Source organism: Marmota flaviventris, chromosome 19 (assembly GCF_047511675.1).
Source record: "Marmota flaviventris isolate mMarFla1 chromosome 19, mMarFla1.hap1, whole genome shotgun sequence".
Taxonomy (NCBI): domain Eukaryota; kingdom Metazoa; phylum Chordata; class Mammalia; order Rodentia; family Sciuridae; genus Marmota; species Marmota flaviventris.
Window position 1 is genome coordinate 5,524,554 of NC_092516.1, and position 14,312 is coordinate 5,538,865.

General features: G+C 58.4%; 2 protein-coding genes across 4 annotated transcripts in view; one reads left to right on the plus strand and one right to left on the minus strand.

Annotated features, from left to right (window-relative positions):
- Coro7 (coronin 7) overlaps nucleotides 1–14,312 on the plus strand; it is a 55,609-nt gene that overhangs the window by 29,819 nt on the left and 11,478 nt on the right. The gene's annotated exons all lie outside the window — the stretch shown is intronic.
- On the minus strand, nucleotides 1,904–12,740 carry Vasn (vasorin). Its single transcript, XM_027940520.3, has 2 exons — nucleotides 12,608–12,740; nucleotides 1,904–4,589 (listed from the first exon to the last, which is right to left on the minus strand). The coding sequence occupies exon 2, from the start codon at nucleotides 4,578–4,580 to the stop codon at nucleotides 2,556–2,558; it is 2,025 nt and encodes a 674-aa protein (XP_027796321.1). The 5' UTR covers nucleotides 4,581–4,589; nucleotides 12,608–12,740; the 3' UTR covers nucleotides 1,904–2,555.

Genomic DNA, 14,312 nt, shown 5'->3' on the forward strand with positions numbered 1-14,312 from the left:
TGTGCCGGGTGGAGATGGGGGATATGAGAGGGACCAGCAGAGCTCAGTGTTCAAGAAGCAGCTTTTCCCTGGTCCAGGAGACATGCTTTTGGGTGTGAAATGGGAGGGGGTATGAGTGTGAGGGATCTGGAGGAACCTATGCTCTATCCCCTATAGCAGCAGGGGTCATGGCCACCGAATCTTCCCCTGTGGCTGGCAGCCCCAGCTGGGCCAGGGAGCAGGCGGTGGGCTCATCCTGTTTGGCTGTGAGCAAGCTGCTGCTTCATCTGCCTGAGGTGCCAGGGACAGAAGCAGAGCCCATGCAGCCCAAATGAAACTAGTGGCAGGAAGGACCCAGAATAGGGGGCTGGCATGTCCCCATGGCTGCCCCTGGTCCCTGGCTTAAAGCCACCCTGGGTGAGGTCTGTACCTTTCCTGGGCCCTGCCACCCCACCCAGCCAGTCCCACGGGCCAGGTTTGCTTTGCAGTGGAAACATTTCCTTAGCAGCTGCCGTACTCAGCAGCGGCCCACAGGCCCACAAAGGTGCCTCTGATGGGGCTGCTGAGGGCAGCCGCCTCGCCATGGCTGCTTCCTAGTGGAGCCCAGGCCTACAGGAAATCCACCTGGGCTGCTGCTACCGCCACTGCTGCCTTAGGAAGAAGGGCCCCACCCAGGCCCACAGCCACCTCCTCTGCCACATGACTTACACCGCCTGCCTCCTCCTCCGCGTGCCAGAGCCCTCAGCAGCCACTAATTGAATCCAGAGCCTCGCGTGGCCAGGCCCGACTCTATGTTGACATCAACACCGCAAGCCTCTGGGCCTGGCTGTGCTTCCTTCTTACTGCTGGGGTGAGGCTAGGGACCAGGGCTGTGACCTGTGGGTGGACACTGTGTGGGGCCTCTGGGAGGCTTGCTCCAGCTTTTGCTGGGCTCCTCACTGCCCTGGGACCCACTGCCCCTCACCCTCTGAGGGTAACAGGAAGAGATGGTGTACATCCGTCACTGTCCCCAAGCTGCCTTGGGGACAAGGCAAACCTGGCCTGTGGGACTGGCTGGGGTGGGGTGGCAGGGCCCAGGAAAGGTACAGACCTCACTCAGGGTGGCTTGGGACCCACTGCCCCTCACCCTCTGAGGGTAACAGGAAGAGATGGTGTACATCCATCACTCTCCCAAACCCAGTCCGTGCTACAGCTCTCCTACACATCCCTGGCTCTGCCCCCATCTCAACCTGCAGTTTTGGGGGTTCTAGAGTAGCTGAGTACATCCCCAGTGCAGGGAGCAAAGGGACCCCATGGAGCCACCAAGCCTAGTGCCATCTGTAAGCCAGACGGCCCTTTCGGCCCTGTCTCTGACCTGCTCCTAACAGCTCTGGCTGGCCCCCTCCCTCTGCACCCATCAGGATTCTGGCCTTGGCTATCCACCCTCCCTCTACCCGTACCAAAACCCTCTTCACAGCTGGATCAGAGGGCAGAACAGGACTTCCCAGAAGAGCCTGTGGGACTGTGGGGAGGAGCTGGGGCCACACATACCACCTGGTCTCAGGACCAGACAGCCATGAGACCTGGAATAAGACAGCTTAAGGCACCCCCTCCCTGGAGGTCAGATGGTAAACTGCCCATGAGACCTGCCCCTGAGCAGGGGATGACCTCCCCTGGGTCTCTCTGGGCCCCATATCTGCCACAAGCATCTCTCAGACTCAGGCACTATAGTTCCTGCTGGCAGAAAACTGGATCTGGCTAGGGTGAGGCTGCTCTAACTGGTCCCCCTTTCCCAAAGACAGGTGGCCCTATCCCTGCCTGGGTCTCACTTCACTCCTGGCCGGGCTGCCCTTCTGGCAAGACCCTCTGTGGCAGCCCTTGAAGCCCAGACCTGATGCCCTGTGGGAGATGTCTGCAGCCTCCCACAGAGGCTAGCCTTCCCATCCTCCCTGAACCCAACCTGTGTATCCCAGGCCAAGCCTGAGAAGCACTTACTTCATTTTGTCTTTTATTTTTTACAAAAGGCCTTCATATCATCCTTTATCTTATAAAAACCAAAGTCCTTGTCTCTGAGTTTGAAAAACATTTTCCCAGCATAAATGGGAAAGGATTGCTTATAAATACACTTTAAAAAATGAAACAACAGAAGCAAGTCCACATGTTCCCAGAGCACCTTCCTTTCCAGTTTCCTGTGTTCCTGTGCTTCTGGGGCCGAGGCTGGGGCCACAGGGCCCATCCCCACCCATGTTCTTTCTGGGGGCTTCCTTCACTGGCCCCCAGTCTCCTTGGGTTGGGTGAGCCCAGCAGGGCCCCAGCCGCATTACCAGCACACGGCAGAGCCTGCCAGGCCCCAGGATTGCACATTGAAAAGGTGGGGCAGATGCCAACCTTATAAGCACTCAGGCTAGGGGGCTGTCAAAGCTCATTACCTGGGCCACAGCAACTCACAGAAGAGATCAAGGCAGAGAGGGGCAGGGACTAGGAGTGGTCACATAGCCCTACCCAGCACATGTGTCCCCGGGATATGCACTGAGAACTTTCTTGTGTGGCAGCAGAGGGTGCTGGCTGAGAACTCAGCCCATGGCTCTCCCTGAGGCTTAGATATAGGGTTTTGCAGGGAGGGCACCTTGGAGGCTGGGCCCTGGGTAGCCCATGAGCAGCACCTCGCACTCAGGCCCACCTGGCAGGGCCTCCCCAGCACCCTCAGTTGCCTTGGGGCCTGGCTCCAAAGGGGCCTTGACACCTTCTAGCTCCAGGGGCCCTGCCCCTGGTCCCACCTGGCCCTTGCCCTGAGCCATGGCTGCTGCCCGTCCCCTCCGCACACAGTAGGCTGCCCCTGCAGCAGCCAGCACAGCCAGGAGCACAGCAGCCAAGGCAGGTGCAATAAGAAGTGGCAGGTTGCCCTCTCGGGCCTGGGTGACTGGGGCATGGTTGGAGCGGACAGCCGGGGGTGTGCGGGCCTCCCCACAGGCCTCTCTGCCTTCAGGTACCCGCCCAGCTCCCAAGGGTGTGACGCAGATGGCGTAGGTGGCGTTGGGTCGCAGCTGGGTGACCGTGTACTCTGTGAGTGAGGCAGGAAGTCGCAGAGTCACCAGCCGCTTGTCAGGGCCTGACAGGTTGCGGTAGGTGAGGCGGAGGCTCCTGAGCTGCAGCGCGCTGCCCTGCAGGTAGCGCTGCAGTCCCACACGCAGGGAGGTGGGGCTCACTGGCTCAATGCCGAGGGGCAGGGGTTGGGGAGGCCCTGGTGTGTCAGGTGTGGGGCTGGACTGCGGCCCCTGCCCCACTCGGCTCTCACAGTACAAGCCCGTGAAGCCCACAGGGCACAGGCACTCCAGGTGCTGCCTTGGTCCTAGCTGGCAGGTGCCCCCGTTGAGGCAGGTAGATGCAGGGCAGTCCTGGGCCTGGGAAGCAGGCCCTTTGGTTGGCAGGGCAGTGGATGGTGGGCTGGGGGCCTTGGTGGCTGGCTCAGTCAGGCTCAGCCAGGTAGGAGCCAAGCTGGAAGGTAAGAGTGTGGGCTCCCCCACTACTGGTCTTGTGGTAGGGGCTGTGGCAGTGGTGGTGGTGGCTGGGCAGCCAAAGTCAGCATAGTCAAGCTCCAGGAGCAGTCGGCCAGCATTCTTTGGTGGAAAATGGCAGCGTGTCTCTTCAGGGCTGGCCAGTGTGATGTGGCTGTCACGTACCCAGGGGCCGAACCAGCTCAAGGGGCACACGCAGTTGAAGGGATTGCGGGCAGCTGCCAGGAGCCGCAGTCGGGGGAAGAGGCCTGCAAGGTCACTTGGCAAGGCCTGCAGGCTCAGGTTGCTAAGGTCCAGCTCCTGCAGGGCGGCCAGGCCAGCCAGGTCCTCAGGCCGCAGCTGGGCTATGCGGGTGTTGCCAGCCAGCCGCAGTCGTGTCAGGCCCCGCAGGACTCGGATCACAGGAGGAACGTGTTCTAGTTGGTTGTCAGACACATCCAGGTCATGCAAGTTGCGTAGGTGGCCAAAGAGCCCCTCATCCAGCTGCTGCAGCCCCAAGCCAGCCAGCCGCAGTGCCTCCACGTTGGCAGTATCCAGGATCCCGGGCTCCAGGGCCGGGAGGTGGTTGTGGCTGAGGTCAAGCAGAAGCAGGCGGGGCAGGTGCAGTGGGGGCAGTGCCCGTAGCTCGTTGTCCTGCAGCTTGAGCTCCAGGAGGCGATCTAGTGCATCGAAGGCGCCCGGCTGGATGTGGCGGATTCGGTTCTTGCCCAGGTAGAGGCGCTCAAGGCGCCGCAGACCACGGAAGGTCTCGTTGGTGATCTCACGCAGTTTGTTGGAGGTCAGATCCAGATTACTGAGGTTGGTGAGTGGTTGAAAGATGCCACCAGGCAGGCTGGTGATTTGGTTCTGTGACAAGTCCAGGAGCTGCAGGCCTGGCAAGCTGGCAAAGCTGCTTGCATCAAGTGTGGTGATGCCGTTCTCAAAGATGTACAGGCCTGCTGTGTCAGGTGGCACGTCTCGGGGCACTGTGGTCCCCTGGCGGGCAGTGCAGAAGACTGTCTGTGGCTGGTTGCACTGACAGCCAGATGGGCACCCCTGCACCCTGGGCCCTGGGACCAGCAGTAGAAGCAGCAGCAGGGGCTGTGGCAGAGGACTCCTGGAGCGCATCTTCTGTCCCTGGGAGCAAAGAAGCCATGAGTCAGGGCTGAGAGGTCAGCTAAGCCAGGAAGGGCCAGAAGGGATTTCATCACTCCCCGCCCCCAAATGCAACAGAGCCCAGTGATTATGAGTCAGGTCCCCCGGCCCGGTTCCTGGCCCATCCCCATCACTCCCTTACCATGTGACCTTATCTTTTTTTTTGCACTAGGGAGTGAACCCAGGGGCACCTTACCACCAAGCAACATCCCCATCTCTTTTTAGTTTTTGAGACAGTCGCTGGGGTTATAGGTGTGTTCCACTGTGCCTATCTGACCTTACAGTTACGATGTTGGCTGTTGTGAGCACTCCGTACGCTGATGTGTGCAGATGAGCACAGGGACTGAGGGCCACTGAGTACCCAGTGACCATGTACTCTTCGTCCTCCTGAACCCACATCTCCTACCTCTTCCTACCTGTGGTAGAAAAAGGGAAGATCAGGGAAGGAGAGAGAATTGTGTGTCATGGAGTGGCAGTCCTTCCCAGCAGCATCTGGGAGAGACTGGGCAGGCAGTCAGCCCAGGCGCGTAAGCAGAGAAGCTGGCTGCCCCAGGCTGCTGGCCCCTGGGCCACGTTCTTCATCCCTCCCTCCTCCAAGACCGCAGCAGGAAGACTTCACATGGAAACTATGGGATTGGTGTTTTTCCATTTGTGCAGTCAGACCTGCCCAGGACAGGGGCTGTGGGCTGCCAGGATGTGGCTAGGGGGAAAGTTCCTGGAGGAGGGGCAGGCTGGCTGCAGTCCTTGGCAGGTGTCTGCTTGTCCCAGGGAAATGGGGAAGCAGGGAGCCTGCCTCTTCAGACCCATTTCCAGACCAGGACAGAACTAGAGGTAAAGGGCCCCTGAGGTCGGGTGGGGGGCACTGGTGTGAGGTGGCCACAGAGGCAATGCCAGGCTGTACTGAAGCCCCAGGTTCACTCCTCTCATGGTCCTCCAGGTCTGCTCTGGGCATGACACTGAGAATAGTGGGCAGCAGCACCCCTCAGCAGTGGCAGTGTGCAGCTACTTCAGGGGAAGCTGCTCTTACCACTCCCAAAGGGACAAGAGGAAAGGGGGCCCTCAGAGGTGCCAGGAGGTCTGAGCTGTAGCCCAAGGCCTTAAGGGTCTGCCCCTGGGACAGGGTCCACACCTTCTATCTTTTTTTTTTTAGTTGTAGTTGTACACAATACTTTTTTATTTATTTGTATGTGGTGCTGAGGATCGGACCCAGGGCCCCACATATGCTAGGCAAACGCTCCACCACTGAGCTACACTCAGCCCCAATGGTGTTCTTTTTTTTTTTTTTTTTTTTTTTATCTTTTTTTGGAACTTGGGGTTGAACCCAGGACTTTGTAAACGCAAGGCAAACACTGCCACTGAGCTACATCCCAGCCCAGTCCATGCCCTCTAGATGAAGGATGCCGTGTCTTGACTCTTGCTCCTAACTGGAACAGCTGAGACAAGATGGTCCACAGCTTGCCCCCTTCCCCCATAATGTAGGCGCCCAGAGCAGCCTGGGGCCATATCCAGGAATGGACCTCATATCATGGGTGCCTCTGAGACTGCTGAGTCTCATCTGGAGTGCCAGCCTCTCCCCCAGAGGCAGTCCTGCCAGTGGTCAGCACCTGCCTGATGCTCACTCACACAAGAGCCTTTTGTGCTGGAGCTGGGCCTCTCCTTCGCTCATGTGGCCAAAGCAGGTAACAAGACACCCCCACCCAGCCTGCCTGCCCCAGGCTGTGGGGAGGAGCCCATCCACGAGCTCCCCGTCATCCAGGCACATGGCCCCTGGACTGTAAGAAGGAAAAGGAGTCATCCCAGGCTAGATGAGTCAGCTCCTTAGGGTCTTAGGCCAGCTCTAGGTGAAGAGGGAGCCCTTATCACCCAAGTTGGTCCTGTAGGCACTGCTCATCTGCAATGTCCCTTTGCTAGGGAAGTCATCTCCCCAAGGAGCTTCCAGCTGGGAGCCCCTCACTAGTTAGCAGTGATGAAGGCCCTTCAGAGCCCAGCTGTGAAAGCCTTCCCCAACCCCCTTGAGTGCCCCCATGGTGTGACCTAAGGCCCTGTGTGCCGCACCCCCAGCCCTGTCCCCCTCTTGAGATCTGCTCCACCCTCGCTGACTCAGGATGATGGGTGGGGCCTAACCTCCAGATGTGGGCCATGAGTGCCCCCCCAACTGTGCATACATGTGGGGGGTGAGGTGCCGCCTCCTGAATCAACCCTCCCAGAGGGGCCAGGCTGGGGTCAGGTGGGAGGGGACCCTACACGTGGCCATCCTGGCCATATTGCTGCTTCAGCTCCCTGTGGGCCTCCCATAAGGTCATGGTTAAGATTTCTCACTCCTGGCAGGCAGCTCTATGCTGAGGTGTCCAAGCTGTGAGGCCACAGACAGCAGCTAGACTCTTGTACCCACATTTTTCATCTATCTACCTCGGACATCTCAGGGCTGCAGAGGATAGGTGCATGTGGAGCACTTAGCACTGAGTGTCCAGACTGGCTTTCAGGGGCTTGGAGCATGGCCAGGGAGGAACCCCCTACTCTGCAGGGAGGAGGGGTAACAGCTGTGGGCTCTGGGCTTCCTAATCTGTTGGGCTTTTAATCAGCAGTCATTGGATCTGGCTACAAGATGGCCACCTGGCTTGACAGGTGACAAGAAGGTGCATTTCAATTGGTGGAGAGATAGTAAGCTCAGAACAGGAGGGACCAAGGAGACCCAGCAAGCAGTAGTTAACTGCTTCCTGTTCCCCAAACATGCAGGGCTGAGCTCCTTTGCCAGAGTCCCTGCTCTACCAGGCAAGGGGAAACAGGAGTTTGCACTGGGGCCTTGGAAAACTCCAGATTTTCCAAGCTGTGGTCTTATGGCCAGGGGGCTCCACCATGGGGTTCCTGGCACCAAGAGCAGATGGGGAAGGAACCTGGAGAGGGCAAAGGCTGACCCTGGAGGGGACAGGTGCAGAGCAGCATGAGACAGAGTTCAGGCCCAAATTCTGGTGAAGTAGATCCCCAAGTCCTTTCATGACTGTGGGGTTCAGTCACTCACTTGCAGAGCCAGCATAAGCATCTCTGTCTCCTTTACCCTCTGGAGCATTGCTCTGTTTGTTTTGTTGTACTGGGGATTAATCTAGGGGTGCTTTACCAGTCCTTTTTATTTTTTGAGACTGGGTCTCTCAATGTGCTCAAACTTGCGGTCATCCTGCTTCAGATTAAATGCTGAGATTACAGGTTTGAGTTGCTGGGATTACCGTCTTGTGCCACTTTGCCCAAAGCTGTTGTTTGTTTGTAAACAGGGATTCAGATGCATGCCTGATGTTTGTCCACTTGGGTGGGGATGGAGGTATCTCCTGGGGTCTCTGCCGCCCTGTGCTATCCAGTGATTACAGCCCTGGCCTGCGCTTTGAAATCTGATCTGCCAAGCTGAGGCAGGGTAGGGAAACCTTTCCCTCTGCTAAGGGTGGGGGAGGGTTCTGGAACAACCCTGAGCTCGAGGGTGCTGTGAGGAAGGGAGGGCTACAGTGAGGGCCCCGGCATCATGACACCATGACCGGGTGTCAAGGTTCCACCACTTTTCGTTGTCCTCAGCACTTATCAGGTAGTCAGTGAACATTAGTTGTCAAGGGTGTTACCTGTACGCATGGACTCCTGCCCACCTGCCCACCCCACTAGGGGGCAAGTTTCCTGCAGGAGCCCACTGTGTATCTTTATGCCAACAGGAGGTCCCTGGACCCAGGTTCAAGGCCTCCACAGCAAGGCTGCCTCCACTGTCAGGATGGTGGGAAGTGTGGTGGAGTGTCCTTAGTTTTAGAAATGGGAATGGGGGTGAGCTGTCCCTTGGCCAGCCCTCTGCTGCATATGACCTCTGGGAGGGGCTCTATGAGTAAGAAAGACTAAAGGCACTCGTCATCTCAGCACCCTGAGGGACCCAGAATGCTCCTCACAATGAGTGTGCGACACACTTGTGGGCAACCACTTACATGCAGGGACGGGCACATGGGTGGGGTAGAGTCTAGGCATTTGGGTGACCACATCAGCCCTGAAGCTGGTACACCACACTGCTCCTGGGGAAGGCCATGTACCCAACTGGGCAGAGGACATTTGGACAGACTGACAGATGACAGAGCTCACACTCCCCCTCCTCTTGTGCTAGATGCTTCAGAGAAGGTGTGGGGGATGGGTGCTTCTAATCTGACCCCGTGGCTCTGGGCTCTTGGCTCCTGGTGCTGGCCCGCCTGGGCCTGGGCTCCGCATTCGCACTGCAGGCCAGGCCTGGCAGCAGCCCAGCCCCAGGAGTCTGCCACCCCCGCCCCTCCTCCCCAGGCAGGCGGGACTATTCTGGCGGCCGCCAAAACGGCTGGCTCCGGTTTCGCTGACGTGTCTGTGTCCAAGAAGGCTTACAGCCCCAGGCCTAAATTGGGTCCACCCCATCTCCCCTTCTCTGGGACACAGCAGCTCTTGGCCCACAAAGCAGGGCAGAGAGGTCAGGGGTCTCTGATGTGGGTCCTCACACAAAGGGCAGAGGGGCTTGGTTTCCTCAGAGGCTGCTCCTCAGAATGCGACCCCTCTGCAGGGGCTGGGGGCTGTGGCCCCTGCTGGTGGTTAAGCCAGGGACTCCCAAGCTGGCTCTGTTTATTCTGTCTGCTCTGTGACCTCACTCCAGCTCCCTGACCTCTCTGTGCTTCCATCTCCACCTGTAACCCTTGGGGCTTTTCCACCCCAACTTTTAGGAAGCTTTTAAAAAATTCTGATACCCTGGGCCCATCCAATAAAAAAACCATTAAGTAAGAACTTCTGGAGGTGAGGCCCCGGCAGAGCTGTATTTTAGAAATACAGCTGAGGTGAATCCTCTGCACAGCCATAGGTTTGCAAAGGGGACAGCCAGGGACATCAGCGTGTCTGCCTATCCAGGGAGGAGGTTCTGGATTCCCTCACAGGTGTGGACTGGCTGGCAGCTGGGCCCTCCCCCTCCTCTGTACCCAGGAGGATGGCCTAGCCCCAAGTGGGTGCCTTTAGTGGCAGCATGGGTGACCTGGCAGCTGCCAGACCTGTCAGCCCAGGGCAGGGAGACCAGTGACTAAGACTAGTCCCTGGCTCAAGTGAGCCCTCAGGGTGGCAGGACGTGCCATTTCAGTCAGGAGAGGTGCCACCTGTTAGGCAAGGACACCTGTGGCCCCTGGAGCTATGTGGTGGCTGTGGCCCAACTAGAAATGGGCCAGCCCAGATGCCACTGTTGGCACGTGGCAGATATGATGCTGCTTGGCCCAGACGCTGGGCCTCCTCACCACCCTGTCCCCACCCAGGGCCATGCACCCATGGAGTAAGGCTCTAACCCAGCAATTAACCCTGAACTTGCTAGAAGAACACTTTAGTCACCAATGGAGGTTGCCAGCCTAAGGTGCCTGGAATCAAAAGGGGTCTTGCCTTTCTCATTCTTGCTGTGTCCTGGGGTTCTTGGCCACATTGGCACAAGCAGCCCTTCCTGGGATCTGGGGACTGCCAATGGGCAGGTGGGCTACAGTCACCAAGCCATAACCCTGCTCCACATGGCTGTCACTGTTGCTCAGTGACTAGGGGCCCAGGGCTAGCAGGGGCCTTGGCCCCTTCTCAGTGCAAGCCAGCTCCCTCCTCCTCCTTAATGAAATCTCTCAGGCAGCCTCCAGGAATGTCTGAGCCTTATTGCATTCCCCAGGAGGAGCCCCGTGGGGGGGGGGGGCTGTCCCCAGTCTTGGAGAAGAATTGGCCCCTTGCCCTACCCCACCCCCCCAAAACCGAGGTGGCCTGAGGGAGCCTCCCCCAGCCTCCTCACACCCAGGGAGGCTGGAATGAGGAAAAGCGGGGGAGGCCTGTGGGCCTGGACAGCCGCTGAGGGCTTGGGGAAAGCAACCCGGCTGCCTCTGGAATGTGGAAACCGATAAAAGGAAAGAGGCTAAGCCCCCAGCTCACCCTCCCCAGTACACACGACTCCCTGAAGCACCTCTGCCCGCCCTGAACACAGCACTGCTGCAGTCACGCGCACAGGCACACACCCACGCCAGATACACACCCACTGGGCCGAGCTCCTACACACACACACACACACACACACACACACACACACACCCTCCCCCTTCTCCAAGAACTCACGCAAATTCCACAGCAGTGAGGGGAGCTGGTTTTGGCAACACAGAGCCTTGGGCTCCCCAGCTCAGGGAGGGGCTCTGAGGGGGATCTGGGGGTAGGCACTAAGCCCCTTCCCATGGGCTTGTCCGTGGTCAGGAGTGCCTCTGTGGTCTCCCAGGCCCAGTGCGACCCACTTTCCTGTCCAGGACTGTGCAGCCCAGGGGTGGGGTTAACTTAACCCCACAGGGACTTAACTTGCTTTACCTGGGTCTTGTCCCAGTTCCCCCAGGGATGTAGGGGGGTTAGTAACAGAAGCTGTTGGAATTGTGGGTCCATCTGGGCACTGCCCTGGCCCCAGGGCTGCCTGCCAGAGGGGCCTTCAGAGGAAAGCACAAGTCTGAGGCATGTCTGGGGGGCTCCTTGTGCTGAATTCCTCTTCTCCCATTTCCAGAGTCTGGAGCAAGTGATGTTATCTGGACAAATGTCCCGGGACACCAGCCCCCAAGTCATCCCCATCTGACCCACAGGTCTCAGATGGCTGTCCCAATGTGGCTGTCCCTCACCTCCTTGAGGTTGAGGGTGATAGGGGACAGGCAGTGCCCAGGCCTCCAGGCTGGCATGTGTGCTACTGGGTCCTTCCTCCCTGGACTGGGAGAGGCTAGATAATGGTCTGGAGGAGATCCAGCTGGGCTGCTCATTACCAGAGCCCTCTTCCTGCCTCTGACACTGTGTTTACAGAAGCTCCAGGGGCCGATTCCCTTGGGAGAAGACAGTAAACTCAGGGGACTGCTTTCCCATCCCCCCACCAGCCTATCCCAGCTCTGCTGGGCTGTACCAATAGCTGTGCCCCTACTGGACTTCACTTGCCCACTGGGCCAACTCTAACAGTTGCCGGAGAGTGCCAGCCTAGCTACCCTCTGTGCGCCCAACAGCCTAGCAGGAATGGACCTTGGAGATTGGTCCATTCCCCAGCCCTAGGGGCTCCTGGCCTGGGAAGGGGCTCTAGATTCTGGTGCCTCTCTGGAGCTTCACCTGCCCTTGGTGTAGAAAGCAAGCAGGGGGACACCTGGACTCTGAGGGCCTCTTTCAGGGTGCAGACCCCACCCCTGCACCCAAGCAGGAGATGCTGTCAGCAACCCGGTGTAATAGTTAACAAGGGGTGGTGAGGCAGTGGCTGGCACCAGTCAGCTGGACTGCCAGTGACCACAGGGGACCTCGGCAGTCCTCAAGCCTCAGTGCTGCCAGCCCTGGGGACACAAAAGACTAAGCTGGCTCTAGGCCACTGGGTTCACAGCACAAGCAAAGCCCCTTTCCTGGCAGAGGCAGATGGGGCACCCTGATACCTGGAGCACAAAGGCCCTGGCCAGCCGAAGTCCATCCCCCACCTGGGGGGGATGGGTCAATAGTTATCTTCAGCCGCCCCCATCCTTCTTGAGGGCTGCATGTCTGTGGCCCCCAGTTCTGGTGTAAGTGACAAGGCCCTGAGGACCCCAGTCAGCCTGCATGCACTAAGGCACCGAACCGTCAGACCCCAGGAATGAAATGTAACTAAAGAATAAGGCTGGGCCATCCCCTGAAAGGGGTTTGATTCATAAAACTGGTCATGCCGGAGGGCCCAGCCGTGGGAGGAGGAAGCGAGGGAGGGGGTGTTTATTTTGTCTGCTAGCAGCCTCGCCGGCCGGTGAACCATACACACTCATGCACCCTGGCCAGCCGTGGGGCTCCTGGAGCCCTGGGACGGCCGGGGGAGGGGTACAGGGAACCCATCCGCCGCGCGCGCCTGGGACCGCTCAGGTGACCATACGGGGCTGGAAGCCACCGTCCTGCGAAAAAAGTGCGTGTGTGTGCGGCCGTGGTCTGCGCGCGTGCACGGCGAATGTGCGCAGCCAGCCCGGCGCCCCGCGACCCCCAGCTCCGCAGACACTCACCGGAGGCGGCGGCACCCAAGGGAGCCGGCCGGGCCGGGCCGCGGCCTCAATCCTTCGCGGCCGGCCGGGCCCGAGGGGGTCTTAGGTCCGCGCTCCCTGGACCTAGAAGCAGCGGCGTCCGCGTCCTCCAGCCCAGGCTCCGGAGTCGAATCGAGGGGGCGGGTCGCGCTTTAAGGGGCGGGGGCGGGGCCTCTTCCTATTGGTCAGGGAGGGGCCAACGGGGAACACGCCTCCTTTTCGCTGACGGGGTCATTGGCCTGGCCTGGCCCTTTCCCGCCTCCTCCCGACCTGGACGAGGAGAGACCTTTCCTAGACTCAGTGTCAGGGGCCCTACGCTCGAGTCTACCCCTAGTTTGCTGTATGACACTAGATAGGTTCTGCTTTCTGTGTATAAAGCAAGCAAATACTGATTGTCACCAAGGGTCACGACCCAGATGCCCGTGACACCAGGCAGGTGACATATATATATAAGAAGCAGACACCAGGACCTGTGGGGGCCGGTGAAGGTCTCAGCCCCTCACGACCAACCCAGCCTGCTAGAGCTAAGGATCCCCCCGCCCCCATTTGGTACCAGGTGTTGAACCCAGGTGCACTTAACCATTAAGCCACATCCCCAGTACTTTTTAAATATTTTATTTAGAGACAGGGTCTCCCTAAGTTGCTTGAGGCCTTGCTAAGTTGCTGAGGCTGGTTTGAACTCCTTATCCTCCTGCCTCAGCCTGCTGAGCCGCTGGCACCACCATGCCCATCTAGCCTTTTTTGTTTTTTGAGACAGGATCTTGCTAAGTTGCTTAGTGCCTCACTGAGGCTGGCTTTGAACTTGCAATCCTCCTACCTCAGCCTTCTGAGCTGTTGGTATTACAGGTGTGCCACCACCCCTGACCAGAGTTAAGGCTTTTTCTTAATCTTTTTTGTTGTTGTTTATTTATTTATTTATTTATTTTAGTGTGGTGATGGGGATTAAACCCAGGGCCTTATGCATGCTAGGCAAGTGTTTTACCACCAGCTAAGGATTTTTTGAGACTGAAGTCCCGATTTTCAGGTGAACTCTCTGAAAGTGTTGCTGTTGTTAGCTAATTCCAATTTCAAAACCTCCTGGGAAAGCGGTACAAAGCACTTCCAAGAGCATTCTAAGTACAGCCTCTGGTGCTGAGTTTGGGGTCCTTGTGTCCCATCATCGGGGTTTTGAGCATCTGTGGACCCTTTCCCCACAATTTAAGTGAAGGACTGAGACACAGGAAGGGAAGTGGTCATCTGCCCAAGGCCCAACAGTTACTGGCAGCTTCAGGTGCAAAGTGTACTGGAGATGGGGGCTGGGATGGTGGGTTTGGGATCTCACCAACTGTGGGTGGGGCCTGAGCTTCAGTTGACAGTGTCCTTTGATTGGGCAGGAGAGAGTGGGTGCCAGGGCCTGGACTAGTCCAGAAAAATCCCCTGCCATGGAGGATTCCGGGAAAACGCTCTGCTCTCCTCCCCCACTGTGTCTGTGGTCAGAGTCACGCCTCAGAGCCTTTGGGGACCCTGCTCAGTTTCCAGCTTCCGGAGAGCCCCTGAATATCACCACCCCACCCCACCCCCACCTGGCCTGCAGCCAAGGCCTTTGCTGGACCAGTTTGAGTCTTTTGGGGACCTGAAGGTTTACCCTGGAGGCTGGGCAACACCAACTGGGGACTTGTGTGGTCTCTGGAGGACTCTTAACTTCAGA

Excerpts from the sequence above, each read along its gene's own strand:
- Vasn (XM_027940520.3), bottom strand. The coding sequence starts at position 4,580 with ATGCGCTCCAGGAGTCCTCTGCCACAGCCCCTGCTGCTGCTTCTACTG.